Consider the following 18,951-nt stretch of genomic DNA (forward strand, 5'->3'; position numbering starts at 1 on the left):
CTTATTGGACATTGCTTTGGCTTCCATGGGATCATGTTAATTCTAGGACTTTTTTTTTTTTCTGTGAAAGACATTGTTGGAATTTTTATAAGGGTAGCATAAAATCTTAGGTCATTTTGAGTAATACGAGCATTTGGACAATATGCATTCTTCAAATAAACGATTGTGAACTGTTTCTCATTCATGCCCCTTGAGATTCTTCACCAACATTTCATCACAAAGAATTGTTTCACTTCTTTGGATGAATTTATTCCTAATAATACTCTTTCCATATTCAATTGTAGATGGGATTGTCTTCCTGGCTTCTTTTTCAGATCATTTTTTGATAGACACATTACTTATTTTGCATATTTGTTGTATCTTGTACATTACTGACTTTATATTTTGAGCAGGTTTTTGTGTGTGTTGGGGGGACTGTAGGCATTTTTATTTGCGAGATCATGACGTGTACAGAATTTAGTCTTGCTCTCTAAGCACTCTGAGTAGGCCTTCCGACACCGTGTTACCTACAATTGGTGAGATTGGCACCCTTGTCTTAGAACTGTTCCAAGAGGAAAGCTTTCAACTTTTCAGTGATGAGTATGATGGTAGCTGTTGGCTTGTCACATATGACCTGTGTTACCCCTGAGTGCCTTCCTTCATGCTTAACCTACTGAGTGTTTCTACCATAATAAGATGTTGAGTTTTGTCCAGTTAAAGTTCTGGTCATTCATTTTGTTATTTCTCATGTATGGAGTGGCATATGGTGAACTATTCTTGCATCCCAGGGACAAACTCCACTTGATCACAGTGACTGAGCCCTTTGATGTGTTGCTGAGTTGGGTTTGCCAAGATTTTGTTGAGTTTTTGCATTTGCATTTGTTAGGGATATTAACTGGTGATTTGCTTTTCTTGTGGTTCCCTTGTCTGGCTTCAGCATCAGGATAATACTGCTCTCATATGATGGGTTTGAACTTTTTCCTGCTCTTCAATTTCTTGAAAGAGTTTTGAAGGATTATTAGTTCTTACCTGAATGTTAGAATTCAGCTATGAAGCGAGTAGGTCATGGGCTTCTCTGATTTTTTTTTACATTGCTGATTAAACATTCTTTATATTGATTTGTTCAGATTTTCTATTTTTTATCTTTCGACATTGGTAGGTTTCAGGTTTCTAGAGATTATAAGTTTCTTTTTCTTTATTCAATTGCATCTACATAATTGTTGGTAGTAATATCTCATGGATGTTTTTCTATGGTTTTAGTTGTAATATCACTTTCTTCATATCGTTTTTGAATCTCTATTTCATGAATTTCTGCTCTGATCTTCATTTCCTCCCTTCCACAACATTAGCTTTCATTTTCTCCATTTATTTATTTATTTTTAAGGGATAGAATTAGCTTGTTTCAAAAGATGGAATGACAGAGATGGCCGGGATGCTTAAGTCAGAAGTCCAAAATCCCAAGTCTCCCCTCCCTGTGGGGACAGGGCCCCGTGCCTGGGCCATCTGAGTCCCTCCTCCCCGTTGGGGCAGGGCCCCATGCCTGGACCATCTGAGTCCCCCCTGCCCGTGGGGGCAGGCCCCCGTGCCCTATGCCATCCTTCACTGACTAGGTACATTAGCAGGCAGCTGGATCAGAAGCAATGTAACCAGGACTCCCAGTGGCGCTCTGACATGCGATCCCAACAGTGCACTGTGCCACACCCAGGTCTTTGCTCTTGTGTAATGTGAGCAGTTTTACTAAAAACTTTCCTCTCAGAACTGCTTTTGCTGCATCCCATAAATTATGATATATAATTTTGTCTCCATTTGTCTTGAGATATTTTCCAATTTTTATTTTGATTTTTATTGGACTCATTGGTTATTTAAAAATGTAGTGCTTAATTTCCACATATTTTTGAATTATCCAAAATTCCCTCTGCACTTGATTCCTTGTCTCAGATAATTGTGGTTGCAGTTCCTACACAGTAAGGTTTAAGTCTTACATGTTTGTTAGAAGTTATTCAGTGGCTTATTACGTGATCTTTCCTGGAGAACGTTTTGTGTACATTTGAGAAGACTGAGAATTCTTTTCTTAAGGATATATTTGTTTTATCTAAGAGGCTGATTTGCAGAGAGAAGGAGACACAAGAGAGACCTTTGATCCAAGTGGCTGCAACAACCAGAGCTGTGTGGATATCCATCCAGCTCCCTGCTTGTGGCCTGGGAAAGCAGTCAAGGATGGCCCAAAGCCTTGGGACCCTGCACCCACGTGGGAGACCCTGAAGAAATTCCTGGCTCCTGGCTTCAGATTGGCTCAGCTCTGGCCGTTGCAGTCACTTGGGGAGTGAACCAATGGGTAGACGATGTCTCTACGTCTCCTTTCTCTATAAATCTGCCTTTTCAATAAAAATAAATCAATCTTTCCATTGATCTTAGTCAAAAGGCCAAGAAGTGATCAATCTTTAAAATAAACAGAAAAGAAAGTGGTGTTCTGAGGCCCTCGAGTAGTAATTATTTTATCATCTAATTCCCCTTCCACGTATTTGCTGTAAAGTTTTTGATGCTGTGACACTGGGTACAAATATGATTGGCATATCCTCTTAACTCCTTTATCCTTTTTTATGACCTTTTTATCTCTTTTTGCAGTTTTTCACTTACAGTTCACTCTAGCTGATATCCAAGTTGATACCCCTGCTCTTTTTAGGCGTTTCTTTATGAAAACTATTGTTTCAATCCATGTGTGTCCTTGAACTTGAATCTAGTTTCTTGATGGAAACACATAGTCGGGCCATATCTAAAAAGTCTTTTCAGCCAGTCTTTGTCTTTCTGCACGTGCATGTGGAGCAGTCGGTGACCACGAAGGAGTCGTCACTGCCCTTTTGTTCATGTTCTGGTTGTCTGGCAGCTCTCTGTCCCTCTGTGTGTCTTGCTGTGTCCCTTTGTGATCTGAACGTTGACTGTAGCGGTGTGCTCTGACTCCAGGGCTGCTGTTTGTGTGTCTACTGCAGTGTTTTGGCTCATGGTTCCCGCTAGGCATATGTAAATCATGTTAGGCTACTTTAAACTGAAACAACTTAGTTCTGCATACAGAAACGCTCGGACCTTGCACTTTCTACTTCCCCTTTATGTTTTTGATGTCACAATTTATGCATTTCTATTTCATACATTTAATAAATTTTTATGGCTATGGTTATTTTAATGGTTTTGTTTTTTTAACATTTCCACTAAAAACATGAGTGATTTACTTACTCCCATTACAACATGAGAGTGTCCATGCTTGACTGTGAGCTTACTTGTTCTGGTGGCTTTATGTCCTCACGTATTTCATGTTACTAATCAGCATCCTTCTCGTTGGAGCCTGAGGAACTGCCTTCGAGCACGTCATGTAAAGTAGGTCAAATGCTGACGAGCTGCCTCAGCTTTCATTTCCCTGGGAAAGTTGTTCTCCCTCTTTCCTGTCTAAAGAAACAGCTCTGCTCTCCAGAGTGCTTTCGGCTGGCCATGCTTTTAATCAGCGCTTTGACTAAATCTACCCCCGTCTCCTTTCCTACTGGGTTTCTGCTGAGAAACCCCGCTGATAGTCACAGCACGGTTCTTGGCTACAGGTAGCTCTTCTTTGCTTGTCTTTGATGCTTGGCAATTTTAAAATATTCATTTAGTTATTTATTTGAAAGAATTACAGAGAAGGGAGAAAAGAGAGGGAGGAAGAGGAGAGATCTTGCATCTGCTGATTCACTCCTGAAGTGGTGACAATGACCAGGGATAGGCAAGGTCTGAGCCAGGAACCAGAAACGTCGTCCAGATCTCCCAGGCAAGTGCAGGAACCCAGTCATCCCAGCCATCTTCTGCTGCATTCCTGAGGCCATTAGCAGGGAACTGGATGGAAAATAAAGCAAGCAGGACGTGAACTTTTCCCCATATGGATGCCAGCCTCACAGCAGGGGCTGTGGCTTCTGCAGCACAACAATTAAGTTGTTGGCAATTTAATAGTTACGTGACTTGGTACCATTTTTGAGTTGAATGTAATGGCAGCCTTTATGTTTCCTATGCCCAAATGTTTATGAATTTCCCCAAATTTGGGAGGTTTCCAGTCATTTTTCCACAAAATATATTTTTCCTTTGTTTTCTGCTCATTGAAATCCTTTAACGCAGACGTTAGCTCTCGATGCTGCCTCATAGATCTCAGGGTTTGCTATCTTCTCTCATTTCTTCTGTCTGTCTTCAGGTAAACAGATCTATCTGTTGAATTTAGCTGTGGACACTACTGCATTTTTCATTTCACTCATTTTATTTTTCAGCCCCAATATTTTCAGTTTGCGTCTTTCAACGATGTGGTTTTCTGTTGACCTTCTCATTTGGTTTAATACATTGGTTTCCCCGCAGTACCTCCTGTGTGCTTCCTGTGGTTCATTGAGCTTCCTGAATTTTCCAGGCCATTCACAGGTCTCTGCTTTGGTCCTCAGTTGCTGGACAGCAATTGTGTGCCTTTGGTGGTTTAGTGCTTCCTTAGTTTGTCACGCTTGCCATTGCCTGCGACGTTGTAGACTTGGAGGTGGGGTGAACATCATCGTCATGGGTGAGTTAAGGTGACTGTGCAGATGAAGGGGCAGGAGTGTAGTCTGCATCTCGGAGCTGAAGTTGCTGCTAGAGAAGATGGCATGCGTCCTTCGCGGCCCCAGGCAGTATGAGCAGTGAGAGCAAGGGCAGCTGGGGTCCGTCTGATCTCTTCATTCTACCACTAGTGAAATCACGGCCAAAGGTTCCTCTTGGCACTAGTTCTGGCTTCTGGGTGCATTCGTGGTAATGTTGACACAGGAGTGTGATGCACAGCACTCGTAGTGTGCCCATCGTGCCAGCAAGTGCAGAGGAGTCACGGCTCTGGAGTCTGGGGTAGCAGATGCCCAGGCCAGGCACCCCGCTTGCTGTGCTGATAATGGCACACACACACATTTAAGAAAACAGGAAGCTGTGAGCTAGATTTTCTTCTTAGGTAACCATCCTAAATCCTGTACAAACACTTTGAACACAGGATCTTGTTGTAACTACTCATGTCCTACCATCTGGTAGCCCAGGCAAGCACCATGCAGAGCCCATTTCAGAGGAAGACCCAACCCTTCACCTTGCCTGTGGAGACACCTCCATGCTCGGTGTATCATAGCGTCTTAGAGCATCAGTATCCACTGGTAAGTTCTGAAGCAAAGAAACCTTCCTCAATGTGTTTTCTCTGAACTTTTGACATTGGGGTGCCACTGTCTGTGTTCAGAGTCCATTCTGGAAACATTGCCCTAAGAAGTTTGCTGACACATCAACTGTGCCTTACTGAAGAAACCCCAAATGTAGTTTGAGTTAGTCAGCAGAACCTGTGGCTGGGAAATTGGCCATACTCCTGTTACCTGTGTCTCTTTGATCTAGCAATGCCAGGAAGTGTTCACAGGTATCTCCAGGGTATGGCTGGCTTTGTTTCACTGGGAGCCTGCTGAGCCAGGCTGTGCCTGGAGCTTGCTCCAGTGGAGCTCTTCTGGTGTCTAATGATGCCACTGTGTTGGTGCTCAGCCAAAGAGCCTCCAGAACAAGAGGAGCCAGTCTTATTCTCTTTGAAAAGTGCCTCACAGATGTTACAATATGAAATGGCCACAGGATCATGGGAGGACTTGTCCATGTCAGTGAACCGGGGTGTGGGTAGAGAAGTCGTAAACCTCCAGTGCACCAAGCCACTAAGGGTGCAATCTCAGCTTCTACAGCATCACCTGCAATTGCAGGTGCTTCTGCCTGTGACTCTAGGGATGGGAGAAGTTCTCTAGACAAAGAAATACTGCCAGATTAGTCAAATGAATGTTATAGGATGCCCATTCAAATTTGCAGTTTGTGTTGGTGATTACTTTTTGCAATCATCCGCAGTGTTGCATAGGGAGTACTGAAGGCTGTGATTTTATGGCTGATCTGAAATGCAAACTCTGTCTGTGACAGCCTTCCTCCAAGTCTTGGAACCATGCGGAGACTGCCTGCCTTCTCACCCCGCTAGCTGCCTCTGTGAAGGTTAGCAGTGGTCATCACATGGAGGAGCGGGCGATCAGAATCTTCTGGAAGGCTTGTGCTGACTCAGATCATTGACTTGGCCCAGAATTCCTGATTCAGATAGTCTGGGAGGGGGATGAAGACTTTACGTTTGCAGGAAGTCCCCAGGTGACTCACTGATGCCGCAGGTTCAGAGTGTGGAAGGAAAGAGGGAACCGTGCTGGCGTTGCTGTTTGTGCGAATGGAGTACAAGCCTCAGTTTGAGAACCACAGCCTTCCGTGTTCAGCAGAGTACAAGACCCCGCTGATCCTGTCAGCCCTCATCTCCCAGGTCTCTTATTATTCATGCTGAGACCTGAGCGGGAACAGGCTTGACCAGGAGACCTTCTCCTCACCTGTAAAGGTGCGTGAACCAGGACCTGGCTTGGGAGAGCAGAGCATAGAGAACGGTGGTGCCTGTAGCCATCTCACACCATGTAGAGCCCTTCCCCAGGGCCATGCCCACAAGTTCCTCCAAGGCCTGGAGAGCAGATTCTCTTTTCCAGCTGGACAGAAAAGAACCAGGCCTCAGTCAGCTCCACAAGTTTGTCCAGAGCACACCCAGGGAACAGGGGTCTGTGCTGATTTCAGTTCTTCACTCTGAGCCACAAGACAGCTTTCTCATGTCAGACAGGACAGGGCCAGCCAAGGGACTCACCATATGGATGCCATAAAAGCGTAATGTGCAATTTGCAAATGCTCGTTATTTCTAAGTAAGCAGCAGGAAACTGAATTTCCTGCCCTATTTGGTGAGGTCATTGAGAACTGGGGTCATGAAATCCTAGAGGCTGGGCTGCTGCACGCTGCTTGCCTGCAGTGGCAACAGTGAGCTCATAGCAGAAGAGCTGTGGAGTTCCCTGGGGGAAAGGCACAGGGAGCAGGTGGCAGGAGCCCTTTAGAGTGCTTCACCAGGGGGCTGTGGCCTCTAGCAGAGAATCAGTCCTGCCTGGAGCAGAGGGAGCAGAATGCATGCAGGTGGATGTTGCAGGATCTGGGTCCTGCGTGAAGAGGTAGGGCCAGGCAGCCTCGTCAGCTGCCATGGCTCTCGTGGGGAGCTCATGGGAATCCCTGATGCCTTTGTGCCTGGTGGCCCTGGATGAGTGAGCAACCAGGCAGTAAGTAGACATTGAAGCATTGGGTACATTTGGCCACAGGAAAAGAGAAAAGGCATTTCTTGTCCCCCAGGTGAAGGGCTAAGGAAGCTTTCTTTTGCCACTGGCCTTTTGGATACATGCAACCCCATTTGTGGGCCACACTAAGTTATCAGCTTAAAAATGAGCCTGCTGTGAGTTTATTAAATGTTATGTCTCACCTACAGTTGCCTTAGCAAGGCCAGATCAAGTAACTCTGCAGAACCTTATATGTCGTATGGAGCTGGGCATTCTCCACCCTGCAGGAGCTCAGGCCTAGTGTCACATGGGAGAGGACCCTAGGAATGGGTGATCAAGTGGACTGACAATAGCGCCCTTGGGTCCAGGAGATGGAGCAGGAGGGCCCAGGAGCACATCGGGACTCTGTTCATCACCAGGAATGTTTTATATAGATGTGCTTGCTGTGGGGCTGGGGTTCTCTCATTCCTGTGGTCCCCAGGTCCTTCTTCCATTGCTGTTTCCATGAAGATCTGCAGGAGACCATGGCTGCTGGTGTTTATAGCTGGCCCTGGTTGTCAGCCTTTGACTGACCTTTGTACAATGTAATGTGCATTGCTCAGTTTCTCGAGGGCTTCTTAGCCCAAGGGAAAGTACCTCAGTGTTGCCCACATCAAGGAGATGAGAGCTGCACCCTTGTGAGCTGAAAGAAATAACACCCATAATGGGGTTTACATATTGAAGACCATCAGTCCTGGAACAGGGCAGCCAACTGCTTCTGGAATATGAAATTGGCAAAGGGAACATCCTTGAAGTTTCAGATCACAGGCAGATTTGGACCCCTAAAGCATACACTGTTTCCACCCCTTGTGAGAGGCCCCTTCGCCTGTGTCTTATGGCATGCAGGTGGGAGACAGAAGCGTGGCTGTGAGGTCCCCATCAGCACTGGCATGGCTGGCCTGTTGGCCCTCAGCTGTGTTCTCTCCACAAGCATCTTTTGGGGTTCCTGTTTCTACGAGCGGAGAAGCAGATGTTGGAGGACTTCTTGCAGTGCTCAGGGTGGCTGAAGGACACAGGCCGCCGGGAGGTCATTGGCCTAGTAAATCATGTGAGGTTGGTTATCATTTAGATTGGTGTACAGCAGGCAAAGGGAAGCTTTGCAGTCAGAGCTGCAGAGAAGGGTTGGGTAAACGCAAACAGCCCCAAGCCCTTCTCTGATGTGTTGAGCGGTTCTGGGAGGTGGGGCTCTCCTGGGACTTTCCCGTGTCTCTGAGGACCTGTGTGAGGCCCACACAGGGGTTAGGGCTGTGAACGGACCTTCCTGTGCTCAGAGCAGCTGTTGGGCTTGTAAGAGTTCATTCACAAGGCTGTTGAGACCTTGATCTCGAAGGAGCTTCAGATGCTCCAAGGCCTTGGCACCTGATCATTTGCTGATATTGACACAAGCAGCGACTTAAGGAAGCCTGATCTCGGCAAGTTGAATTTCCCGCAGACCTGTAGTCTGAGCCCAGGGATAAACCATGTGCAAGACACGTGTGGAGCAGGTGGGTGGGGAGTAAAGGACTTTCCAGCAGTACAGAGCTGGACAGTCCTGCTTAGTGACTTACTCTGTATTTGGATGATCTTGGGGTATAGGTAGGCTGGTAGTCTCATTCCTCTGTATCAATGAATTGGTGTACAGGTAACTTCCAGAACATTCCAGGAAGGACTCATGAACAGGCTGAGATTGTCATTCCCACTACCATCTTCCAAAGGCAGGGTGCTCACTGGAGAACAGTGGGTGGGACTTACTGCGATTCTGCACAAAGCATAGGTGCCATGAGGCAGGACCCCTGGTCATGCCACACCTGTCCCTGCAGTGCCCATTCCTGTTGTGGGCAGATGTGTACAGACATGCCCTGTCTTCCTCCTTCCCCCAGGTGCACATGGGCACAATGCCCTGGGGGTAGGTGCCGCTTCCTGGCTCCCCTGTCTCCTGCTGTGCCTTCCCAGGGCCACCTCTTGTCCTGTGGCCCTGACCACTCCTCTGTGAGGTGTCCCCTCGCCCATGTAGACTTTAGTCCTGAGACCTTATGAAGCTGGCACTCTCCTTCACCCTGAGTGCTAGCCTTACTCGGCTTGTGCCCCGCTGCACATTTCCAAGAGACAGAACTTGGAGGCATCCCTGCTGGTGGACGCCCATCTGGAACACAGCAAGCTTCCCAGAGCAGGTGGATCCTGTGGCTGAGGCCCACGTCAGCCACTCTAAGCTCCTGGAAGAACACTGCTCCCCTGTCTTCCTTTTGCTATTGCCCCTCTTCACCACCACCCACTTTCTGAAGAGCCACCCCCCATTCGTAAAACTGGACTTCCCACGCAGCCTGCCAGCTCTCGGTCAGCAGGCCAGGGGTCTGCCTAAGAGCCTTGCAAAGTTCCTAGTGCAGATTTGCAAAACTTCCACATGTGTGCCTGTTGACTGTGCTGTATGCTGGACCCCTGTACAGGAGCTGGTGGAGTGTCCACTCACAGAGTAGCATCCCTAGATGGCTGTGGAGCGCAGGAGCAGCCGTGGCCGCTGTCACCTGTGCACCTGCCCCTCAGCCCCGTTCATGCTGCGGGTTTCCTTTCCAGGTCCTCCCCACAGCTGGCTGTGGTGGTTACTAAGGTCTTTGTTCTGAGCACTGTGATCAGAGGCCCTGAGCCCTGGGGCAGCTTTTCATTCTCATCAAGGCACCTGCCATGGACTGTGCAGCCTGCTGAACCACAGAACCCTGATAAAGGCTTGGTCTTATCATTCTGTGCATCCCCTAGTATGGCAGGGATGGCTCATGGGATGGACAAGGGAAGAGTAAAGGGGAAACCCGGTCCATGAATGCATGAGGAGTCGTGCCATTCCAAGATGGTCAGCAAAGATGAGCAAGGATTAATGGGTGTGACCTGAGCAGTGGCACTCAGTCTCTGAATTTTGAGGAGCACAGTGTGTGCTTGGTGTGAAGAGGAATTGCCATCCTCTAAGGAGGCGTCCAGTGAGCACTAGCTGTGTCACTATGACTGACCACACTGCCGCCAGGTATGCCCCCTCCCTAGGCCTCGCCGCCTCCCCACTCAGGGCAGGCTCTTTTGACTCTGGTAGGAGAGGAGCTATTCTAAGCGAACTGCTTTGCTTCCAATCACTTCCTTGGTGTGGTGCTCAGGGAAGACCCTCCCCAGGATGCCGCCCCTCTATCTCTCAGGCAAGAAGGCCCCACTGTGCGTCAGTGGACTTAGGGCTCTCATCAACTCTGAGTTGGCAGCAGCCAACAAGCACAGGCTCTGGAGTAGCAGGGTGGAGTCAGTGCCCACTGGATGGCTCCTGTTGTACCTGCAGTGCGAGGACATGACTCTGAGCACCCATGGTGGCATATGAAGGCAGAAGAGCTCCGGAAGCATAGTGGGAAGTGGCAGGGACACTACCTCAGCTGGATTGGGGTACCAGGTGCTCTGAAGATACAAATGGAGACATGATGAGTTTTGTAGGGTAGAACAAGTGAATGGAGATCAGAAGGGTCTCACACAGGCATCATGTCATGTCTTGGTGGCCGCAGGTAACTGCCACCTGTCTCCTGTGGTGTCCTCAGGAGCTCATGCAGGTTACTGCTGACTTGAATCTTGGGAGAGGCTGTGTCTGAGTAGAGGCCTCAGGCAGTCCCATGCTGGCCCCAGTCCCTAACTCACATGAGGCTGTTGTTTAGCTTTCTGGACAATGCCCTCAGAATGTTCTGTATAACCCAGGCTCTGGTCTGGCCCTGTCTGAAGTGGAGACCAGGGTTGGGCACTGCAGGGGTACTGTGGCCCTGCATGGTTTTCATAACAGTGTTGTCTCCCCACTGGGCTAGTGGCTCTGCACTGTTCCAGATCTTCCCTTCAGTGACTATCTAGGGAATCCTCCAAGAGGCCATGGGAAAGCGTAACAGAAAGCCTACACACATTGATTTCAATATATATTTATTTAGAAATATTTCTGCATCTCAAAGTCAATGTTCCATAGAGAGGGAGAGAAAGAGAGATTTTCCATCTGCTGGCTCACACTCCAGAGACCACACTAGTCAGAGCTGGTCTAGGCCAAAGCCAGGAGCCAGGAGCCAGGAGCCAGGAGCCTCTTGCATCTACTTAGCTGCGTTTCTTAACTGCCTGTTACAGTCAGGGCTGGACCAAGACAAAGCCAGGAGCCTGGAATTCATTCCACGAGGGTCTCCCACATGGTTGGCTAAATCCAAAGTACTTGAGCCATCGTGAGCAGGGAGCTCAACTGGAAGCAGAGGGGCTGGGACTGGGACCCGGCTCTGTGGTGTGGAATGGGGGTCCAAGCAGCCGCTTAAACACTTTGCTAAACACGCTCTGGATTTCACATATTTTGGAGCCAAAGTAAACTTAGCTTTTAATGCCATTTTTGAGACTACTCATATTCTGATTCCTTTCTTCTATTTCTCCTTGATCTTATCTTTTGAAGTTCAGTAATGATGCCATGCTTTTGTTTTTTATGTCTGAAGAACTAAACAAAACCAAAGCTCCATCACTGTTATTTCAGATATTATAAAGCAGTAGCTGTGTTGTGCTCCCCACAAGAGAAATTTCTTCAACTTTTTTAGGATATTCCAGAAACTTCTCTGTGCAATTAATCCTCTGTATTTAGAGATTCCACATCTTTGGATACAGCCAGTTGTACATCAAAGATATTTGGGGGGAAAAACAGATCTTACTGAACACTTCCAGACGGTGTCCTGTTCCCTAAGCAATGCGGTGTCCCAACTATTGGTATAACGTTTACATTGAGTCATGAGGATCGGGTGGATCCAAGTAGCCAGGAGACTATGCATAGGCTGCATGCAAATTTGTGATATTGTTTCATGGGACATGGGACTTGAGCACCTACAGATTTGGTGCTTGTGGGGGCCCAGGCACCATTCCTCTCTGGATACCAGAGGACAGCTGTGTCCTCAAACCTAGCCACATGGGACAGGCAGATGCCTCTCCATGAGGACAGATGAGTGGAAACATACCGAGGCTGTGGGGAGTCTGCCCAGCTCTGAGCTGCTAGGTGAGGAGGCCCGCTTGCCTGCTTGCTTAGTGAAGGTAGAAGCTGGCCTCTGCCCAGTGCTGCAGAGAGCGCAGCCGCTGTGCGACGCCACTTACCAGCCCTGTGCCACAGTCCCTGGCTCTTCCACAGTGCCATGCACCAGCACTGTGCCGCAGCACCCCGCGGCCTTGCTGCTCATCAGGCCTTGGGTGGGGCTGTTTGCGAGGACTCGCGCTCCATAAAGCAGGGGACATGCTGGCTTAGGCTGTGCTGCCCTGTGTAACTCTTGGCAAGTCCAGCTCTCTTGGTGCACGTGTCATGATGACCACTATGCTGCGGGAGTCCTTCCTGCGTCCTGCAGGCTTTGTCCAAGTGTGACCCAGACTGAAGGTCAGTCCTGGCCTATGTGGGTTTGGACACTCTTCACTCTGCATTCTGAACTGAAGTCTCTTTATTTTTTTCCCAAGATAACTTGTTCAAACCCAAAGAGAGGTGCATTTCAGAGAAGGAGATGCATATGCGGTCTAAAAGGTACGTGGTCTCCGTGGGTGCGCATGGAGGCCGGGGGGCTGCAGGGTGAGTCGGGGTGCTCTCCTATGGGGCTGCTGTTTCGGAGGCTTGAGGTCTCTTGGCCACGTGTCTGAGAAATGGGCCAAAGCGAGCATAGCCGTCAGATCGTGTCTCTGCATTGCAAGTGCCATTCTTGGAACAATCTCAGGAAAGAGGGAGGGCTTGGAGTTGGTGTGGACGTGGCAGTAGGTCTCTAAGAAAACCCAGACTCTGACAGGGCGGCCCCTGGCACGTTCCCCTGGCTGCTTGGGTGGACGATGAGTCACCGTCCCTTGGGGTAGCTTACTGAGGAGCAGGGCGCTGTGCTCCTGAAGGACCTGGACAGTGGCAGGGCCTGGAGGACAGGATGCAAACACTAGAAGCCAGCCGGGCCCTGCCAGGGCCACAAGGCGGCATTCCTGGCACTCGGTCCCCAGCAGGCGGGGTTTGGCAGCTGGCTGCCCCCGACTTGCGCTCACGCTCACCGACCTGGTGGGCTGCTCTCTCCGAGCTCCGGTCTCCCGGCCACACTGGAATAGCTCAGCGGTGTCAGCCAAAGTGGTGCAAGTGAAACATCATTCGCTTGTTAATAATCTGGTGTGGGAGGTGTTAGAATAATTAAATCAAAGGAATGGTGCAGGGAGAGAAGTCATGGAAAGAGAAAGAATACTCTCCTTGCCACTAGGGGCTCAAAATCTTGCCTTTGGCCCCGTTCCCATGTGGTCACCTGGGGGCACCTCTGTGTAAGCACTGAAGTGACAGGGGCGTGGGTAGGAAGATGGGCTTGCCATGGGAGGCCTGCTTCCTCATCTTCTCACTGGGATTTTGAAAGGGTCACTGGGTTTCAGAGCTCCTGTTTCTGAAGTGCAAAGTTGTGTAAACCTTGCGCCAGCAGCACTCCCCACCCCCTTCAATTTAGGGGAAAAAATCTGCCAGCCCTTCCCCGTGTAATCCCCACACCCAAAACTGCTATTACAGAGCTGTGCAAACTACACAATCAAAATAATAGATCTCTGAGCAGCCCTGGGAGAAGGCTCCACTGTGTCCCCAAGAGGAAGCTGGCACCAAGCCCGAGGAGCTGGGAGGTGCCACAGCCTGCAGCCCCAGCCTGCCACCCCTCAGCGGGGCACAGCCAGGGTCTGCCCTGGGGGCTTGGACTGGCACTCCCCATCAGCATCACCCCAGAGCCTTCTTATCTTTGTCATTTGTAGTATCAGTAGTCTACATGTGCACACTTTGTGAGAAAAGTCAAATCCCTTTGGTCCCCACCCCTCCTCCACGCCCTTTCCTCCTCGGGGGTCTGATGTTCTGGGACACCCGGAGTACTTCTCTGCACCCTCCTGGCCTTTCTCTCTGCCACCATTCGTTTGTATACAAGCCACTCTCACTGGGTGTGTGGCCTGGGGGTCTTGCACCAGGGTGCTCCCTGTCTGGTCCCTGTCGAATGACACAGACTGTGGCCATGTGGGCTGACAGCAGAGCCATGGCGTGGTGGCATGGCTGGACCACAATTTAAGAAAATACCAGATCAGAAGCCACATGAGGGGCAGGAGTTGTTTTTTTAAACTCCCCAATGATTCTGTTGGTGTCAAGGTGATGGAACCTCCACTGTGGCACCTTAGGACAGAACAGTTTTCCTGGACACTCCATGCTGTCCCCGGTCCTGGTCCCTTCTGTGGTCACTCATGAGCACAGTGCGTTATGTAGTCACATATTCGTGCGACCCATGCTGGCTCCCACAGTGCACCAGGCACAAGCATTGCCTGGGCCTGGGGCGAGTCAGGCTGTCTGCTTCTGAGCTGAGTGGCAGTTTTGTAAGAGCCCCACCCTGACAGGTTCAAATCCCAGGCCAGCACCAGCTGACTGAGGGATGTCCTCCAAGTCGCAGGCATGGCCACGGGATGCTGCGTGTCTCCTCCAGCTGTTGCGAGGATTAGAGGAGACAGCTGATGGCAAGGACCAGCTGCGTGTGCGATAATCACGATAATGTTGTCATCACCCTCATTGCCATGCCTCGTGCTTGTTAGCAGTGGAACATCTTTAGCAGATTTGGTCTGGCTTTCAGACATGAGGGAAAATGAGAAAGAGCTGTTTGAGCTGCATGCCGTGTGTCTAGCAGCCCCACAGCTCAGGCCACGGTGCCTCCACTGTGCTGGCAGGCGCCCTGGGAATGCAGGCGGCATCTAATAGAAGCAGGGAGAAGAAGGAGGGTCTTTCCTGCTGCTGGCAGCACGGAGCTGCCGTCTGACCTCAGGACAGGACTTGGTGTCTCAGTCTAGCGTGTTTGGAAGCAGCTGAATTAGAAAGGCAGTGGGCTAGGATACAAAAATCCACTCACCTGCCTGGGATCTGTTCCCGCCGTAGAACTGCTAATTCCACTGACCTGCTGCTCCTTTACTAGGTCACAAGAAAGCAAAAGGAGCTTTGGGGTCAAGTGCACAGAGAGATTAGCACGCTTCATTTTACGAGTCAGGAGTTAACTATTCCTGAGAGCGCAGGGACAGACCTGGTGGCTTCTGATAAACAGCTAGCCTCCACAGCTCTGTCCCCACTCGCCACCCCTGGTGGGGACGCTGAGACTGCCAGGGGACACTTTGTTCCTGGTCCCCACCGTGTGGAACAGACAAGGCCGAGCAGTCCCCCACCCGTAGCAGGCGCAGCAGTCTCCCCCATTTCCAAATATTTCCTGCCTCTATTTCAGAATCTATAATAACTTGCCCGAAGTTAAAAAGAAGAAAGAAGAACAAAAGAAAAGAGTGGTTTTACAGAGTAACAGACTCCGTGCTGAAGTCTTCAAAAAGGTAACAGCTTTGCACCAGCAGGAGCACTGAGGGTGGGGAGGCTGCGGACACAAACATGAACTTGACCCTCTGTTTCCCTGCTTCTCTAGCAATTGCTGGACCAGCTCCTTCAAAGAAACGCAGTCTAATTGGGGCCGCCTTGCTGACCACTGCCTACACCTGGCTTGGCTCTAAACACCAGATAAGCCATTAAATGTAGCGTATCTGCATGGCGTGAAAACACTTTTCATGGTTTTTATATATGTACATACAGGAAAGCACTGCCTACATGACTAAGCCAAACCAGACCAAAAACACGACGGCCCTTGGAAGCTCAGCCAGCAAGCTGCCCTCCCTGGAGCCCACCGGATATCCCTGTTCAGTTTGCAGCTTCTTTGTTTTCCCCTTTGCCTCTTGCCATTTCCATCCACGCAGAAAGGCCGGATGCATGTGGGTGCACTGAGACTCCTGGGTTGCCTCGTCCTTGTGGCTTTAGGATCATGTTTCTGTACCAATCCCAGCACCTGCCTATTTCACCAACTCCGAAGTGTGGGTTTCCTTAAACCTCTGGTGTGCAGAGCCCCCGCACTGGAGGCTAACAGGGAAGGGTGGGGTGCCAGAAGCATGGAGCCAGCAGTCTGTGTGCTTGGCACCTGATGTAGCCATGCACAGTGCCTTTCTTCACTTAGCAGAAAAGCCTACTCGGCGGAAAGCTATGAGGGCAGCACTGGCAGAACCGGTGGGCAAGAAAACCAGTGGTTCCTGCCCCCACCCTCCCAGCCCCGCCCTGAGTGAGGCAGTCAACAGTGCCTGGTGGCTCCAGCTCAGCCATGTGCTCCTCCAAACACACACAGTGTCATGTAGAACAGTGTGTTGGGGCAGTTTAAAGCAAGTTAGGTTTTACTGCAAACATGGAAATAAATGCAAAATACCAAATGGCACACATTTCTCTGTTGTACATTCCATTATGAAGCAAGCAGCCACCATAGAGAGTCCCGGTGTGTAATACAGCCAAGGCAACACGCACCATTGACCCACCTGCTCCTCTCACACCTCCCCTGGCCTCCACGGAAGTCTTACCACCCCGTCACTCCCACCCACATGCCTTGTAGAGAATGCTACCTCCTGGGGAGGTAAGGAAAAGAGTGGAGAATGAGATGTAGGATCCTGGGGACCCCAGATCCAGGAAGGAGATAGAAGCCCTGGAGCATCGGGGGAGCCCTGGTGATACCTCCATCCCTCCCCTGGGACATACCAGCCACTCTTTCCATCTCCTTCCCTCCCTGCATGGCAGCCAGCTGTGTAGTATCCCCCCAGCCCCCAACCCAGTGCACCCCCTCTGGTGGGCAGTGCACCGGAGCCTGCAGCCCCTGCTCCCCAGAGGCCAGGTCGGAGGCCCCAGCCTGCAGCTGCTTGGATGCTGGTCTTGGCTGCTCTCAGATCTGTGCGCTCCGACTGAGTGCAGCCAGATCAGAGACGAGCTGCACAATCACGTGATGGGAAAGTTTCGTGCACTTGGTTATGAGCCATCAGTGAGGTTAGGAGTGCCAGCCCTGCAGAGTGGGCCTTTCTTAGCTGTGGCTGGTGACAGGGGCTTCCATGGTGACAGGATGGCCCATGGACCCTGCAGGTTGAGTGCCTGGAGCCAGGAGCCAGCATCTCTTCAGCTCCCCCTAGCAGCTGGAAGCGGGCCCAGCAGGCAGAGGGAAGCTATCAGGGCCTGGATGTACCAGAGCAGACCAAACAGGCAGATCAGGAGTGGACGGAGCATGCTTGCAGGACCTGCCCGGTGAGCCCTTGCACCTGGCTTCAGCTTCAGCTCTTCCATCCAGCGGCTCTGGAGGGCACAGAGCAGGTACACATGTGCCCCTTCCTGGCAGAGATGTGACCAGAAGTTCTGACCCCTGAGTGCTCCTTCCACGTCACCCAGCCTGGCAGGGAGCTGCTCCAGGAGACCCTGACGAGGCCACAGCGACCGGCGTGCAGACGGGCTGCTTCCAGGCACCTCTGGGCTGGTTTATGCTTTACTCACTCCTGCTCTGCACCCCTGGCCGGCAGGGCGAGCTTACCAGAGCTGAGTGTCCACTCTCAGCATGTGTCCACCTGTCAGGGACAGCAGCCTGTGCTTTGCTTACACCTCCAGCTCCTCTGGAACGTTGAAGAGCACGTCAATGGCCTTCCTGGGCGTGGAGAACCCGACAGGTCTTTTCTCGCTTCTCGCTAACATCTGGAGCCAGCTTCCCAATGAAGCTCTGAATTCAGGCTGAGCCCCATCCAGGCTGCTCCCCGACCTTTTCCACAGAATGGATTTGTGTCCATAAATGTTCCCAAGAGAGAATGCCTGTTGGAACCGACTTTCAAAAGTGTCCCCCTCGCAAACCTGAAGCCAAATCTTAAAACCCCAGGAGCAGACACAAACCGAGTTGAAATTTCGACACTTGATGTGAGAATCATGGCTGTGACTGTTTCCACCTGCGGACCAATAAACCAACGCCTGTGTGCCTGAGGCCAGCAGCAGCAGGCTGGCAATAGACGGGGTGGGGCCGTGGGGCGGGCCGAGGGAGGGGGACGGGGAGGGACAGGGCAAAGGGGCGAGAGCAGGGACGGGGCAGTGGGAGCCGCAGAGGAAGCCTTGTGCCAGCAGTTCCTTGTGACTTCTGGGTGCTGGAAAGGGGTGTGAGCGAGAAGTCAGCACGGTGGCTGTGTGTGGCAAGAGCTTTAAGAGCAGCTGATCTGCTGAGTGGTTGGAAGGTGTCGCCCCACCCTGGGGATGGGCTACGTGGAGGAGTCGCTCACCCCTGTCCTCACCTGCACCTGCTCAGCTGTAACCTGCAGGCAGTCGACTGTCCCTGGATGAGCTGCGTGCACAGGAGCTGCTGAGTCACTTTGGAGACTCTGCCAGTCCCATCTCCGTCTGTCCCACTGAGGACACTGCACTGAGGAGACGTCGCTACACTTGGGCAGGGGCTGGGCAGAAGTTCAGGGACATTGCATAGTCTCTCCCAGTCCCCCTGGAGCTGGGTGGCCTCTGGAAGCTTCCCTCACAGCCATGTTCCAGCCACATGCTGTGGCAGCAGTTGGCACGTGCCCCCTAGAATCCTTGTCTTTGCCATGGCAGTTTTTGCCTTGGGCACGGTTTTATCCTGAGATCCCCGGAGGCTCTGGTGTCGCTGTCTGGGTTAGGGGAGGAGAAAAGGCGTGAGAATCTGTGCCGGGCATCCTCGCAGGTCTGATGGGTGTTCGTCCACTCTAGACGCTGCTGGGACTGGCTGTAGGCGCTGCCCAGTCCTCCAATCTCAGCCTGTGGAGGACTGCAAGGCATGTGGGCAGGGACAGAAACAGACTTTCCTTGCCTCTGGCAAACAGAGTGTCACACTACTCTCACCAGACTCCCTCCGGGGAGGAAAAGAGACTCACATTCTGAATTGCAGCAGAGACCACAAAGAGTCCTGAGGTCATGTTTAGAGCAAGTTGCATAGAAGATGGC

General features: G+C 50.8%; 1 protein-coding gene across 2 annotated transcripts in view; it reads left to right on the plus strand.

Annotated features, from left to right (window-relative positions):
* Positions 1-15,698, plus strand: part of CUNH10orf90 (chromosome unknown C10orf90 homolog) — a 179,883-nt gene extending 164,185 nt beyond the window's left edge. For both annotated transcript variants that reach the window (XM_040991737.1, XM_040991738.1), the window contains 3 exons: positions 12,603-12,666; positions 15,386-15,485; positions 15,575-15,698. In XM_040991737.1, the coding sequence (XP_040847671.1) occupies positions 12,603-12,666; positions 15,386-15,485; positions 15,575-15,613 (203 nt within the window). In that variant the 3' untranslated portion in view covers positions 15,614-15,698. The remainder of the gene's footprint in view (positions 1-12,602; positions 12,667-15,385; positions 15,486-15,574) is intronic.
* Positions 15,699-18,951: the final 3,253 nt, after the last annotated feature.

The sequence above is a fragment of the Ochotona curzoniae genome, unplaced genomic scaffold (assembly GCF_017591425.1).
Source record: "Ochotona curzoniae isolate NIBS_2020 unplaced genomic scaffold, NIBS_Ocur_1.0 contig_66, whole genome shotgun sequence".
In the NCBI taxonomy this organism is placed as follows: Eukaryota; Metazoa; Chordata; class Mammalia; order Lagomorpha; family Ochotonidae; genus Ochotona; species Ochotona curzoniae.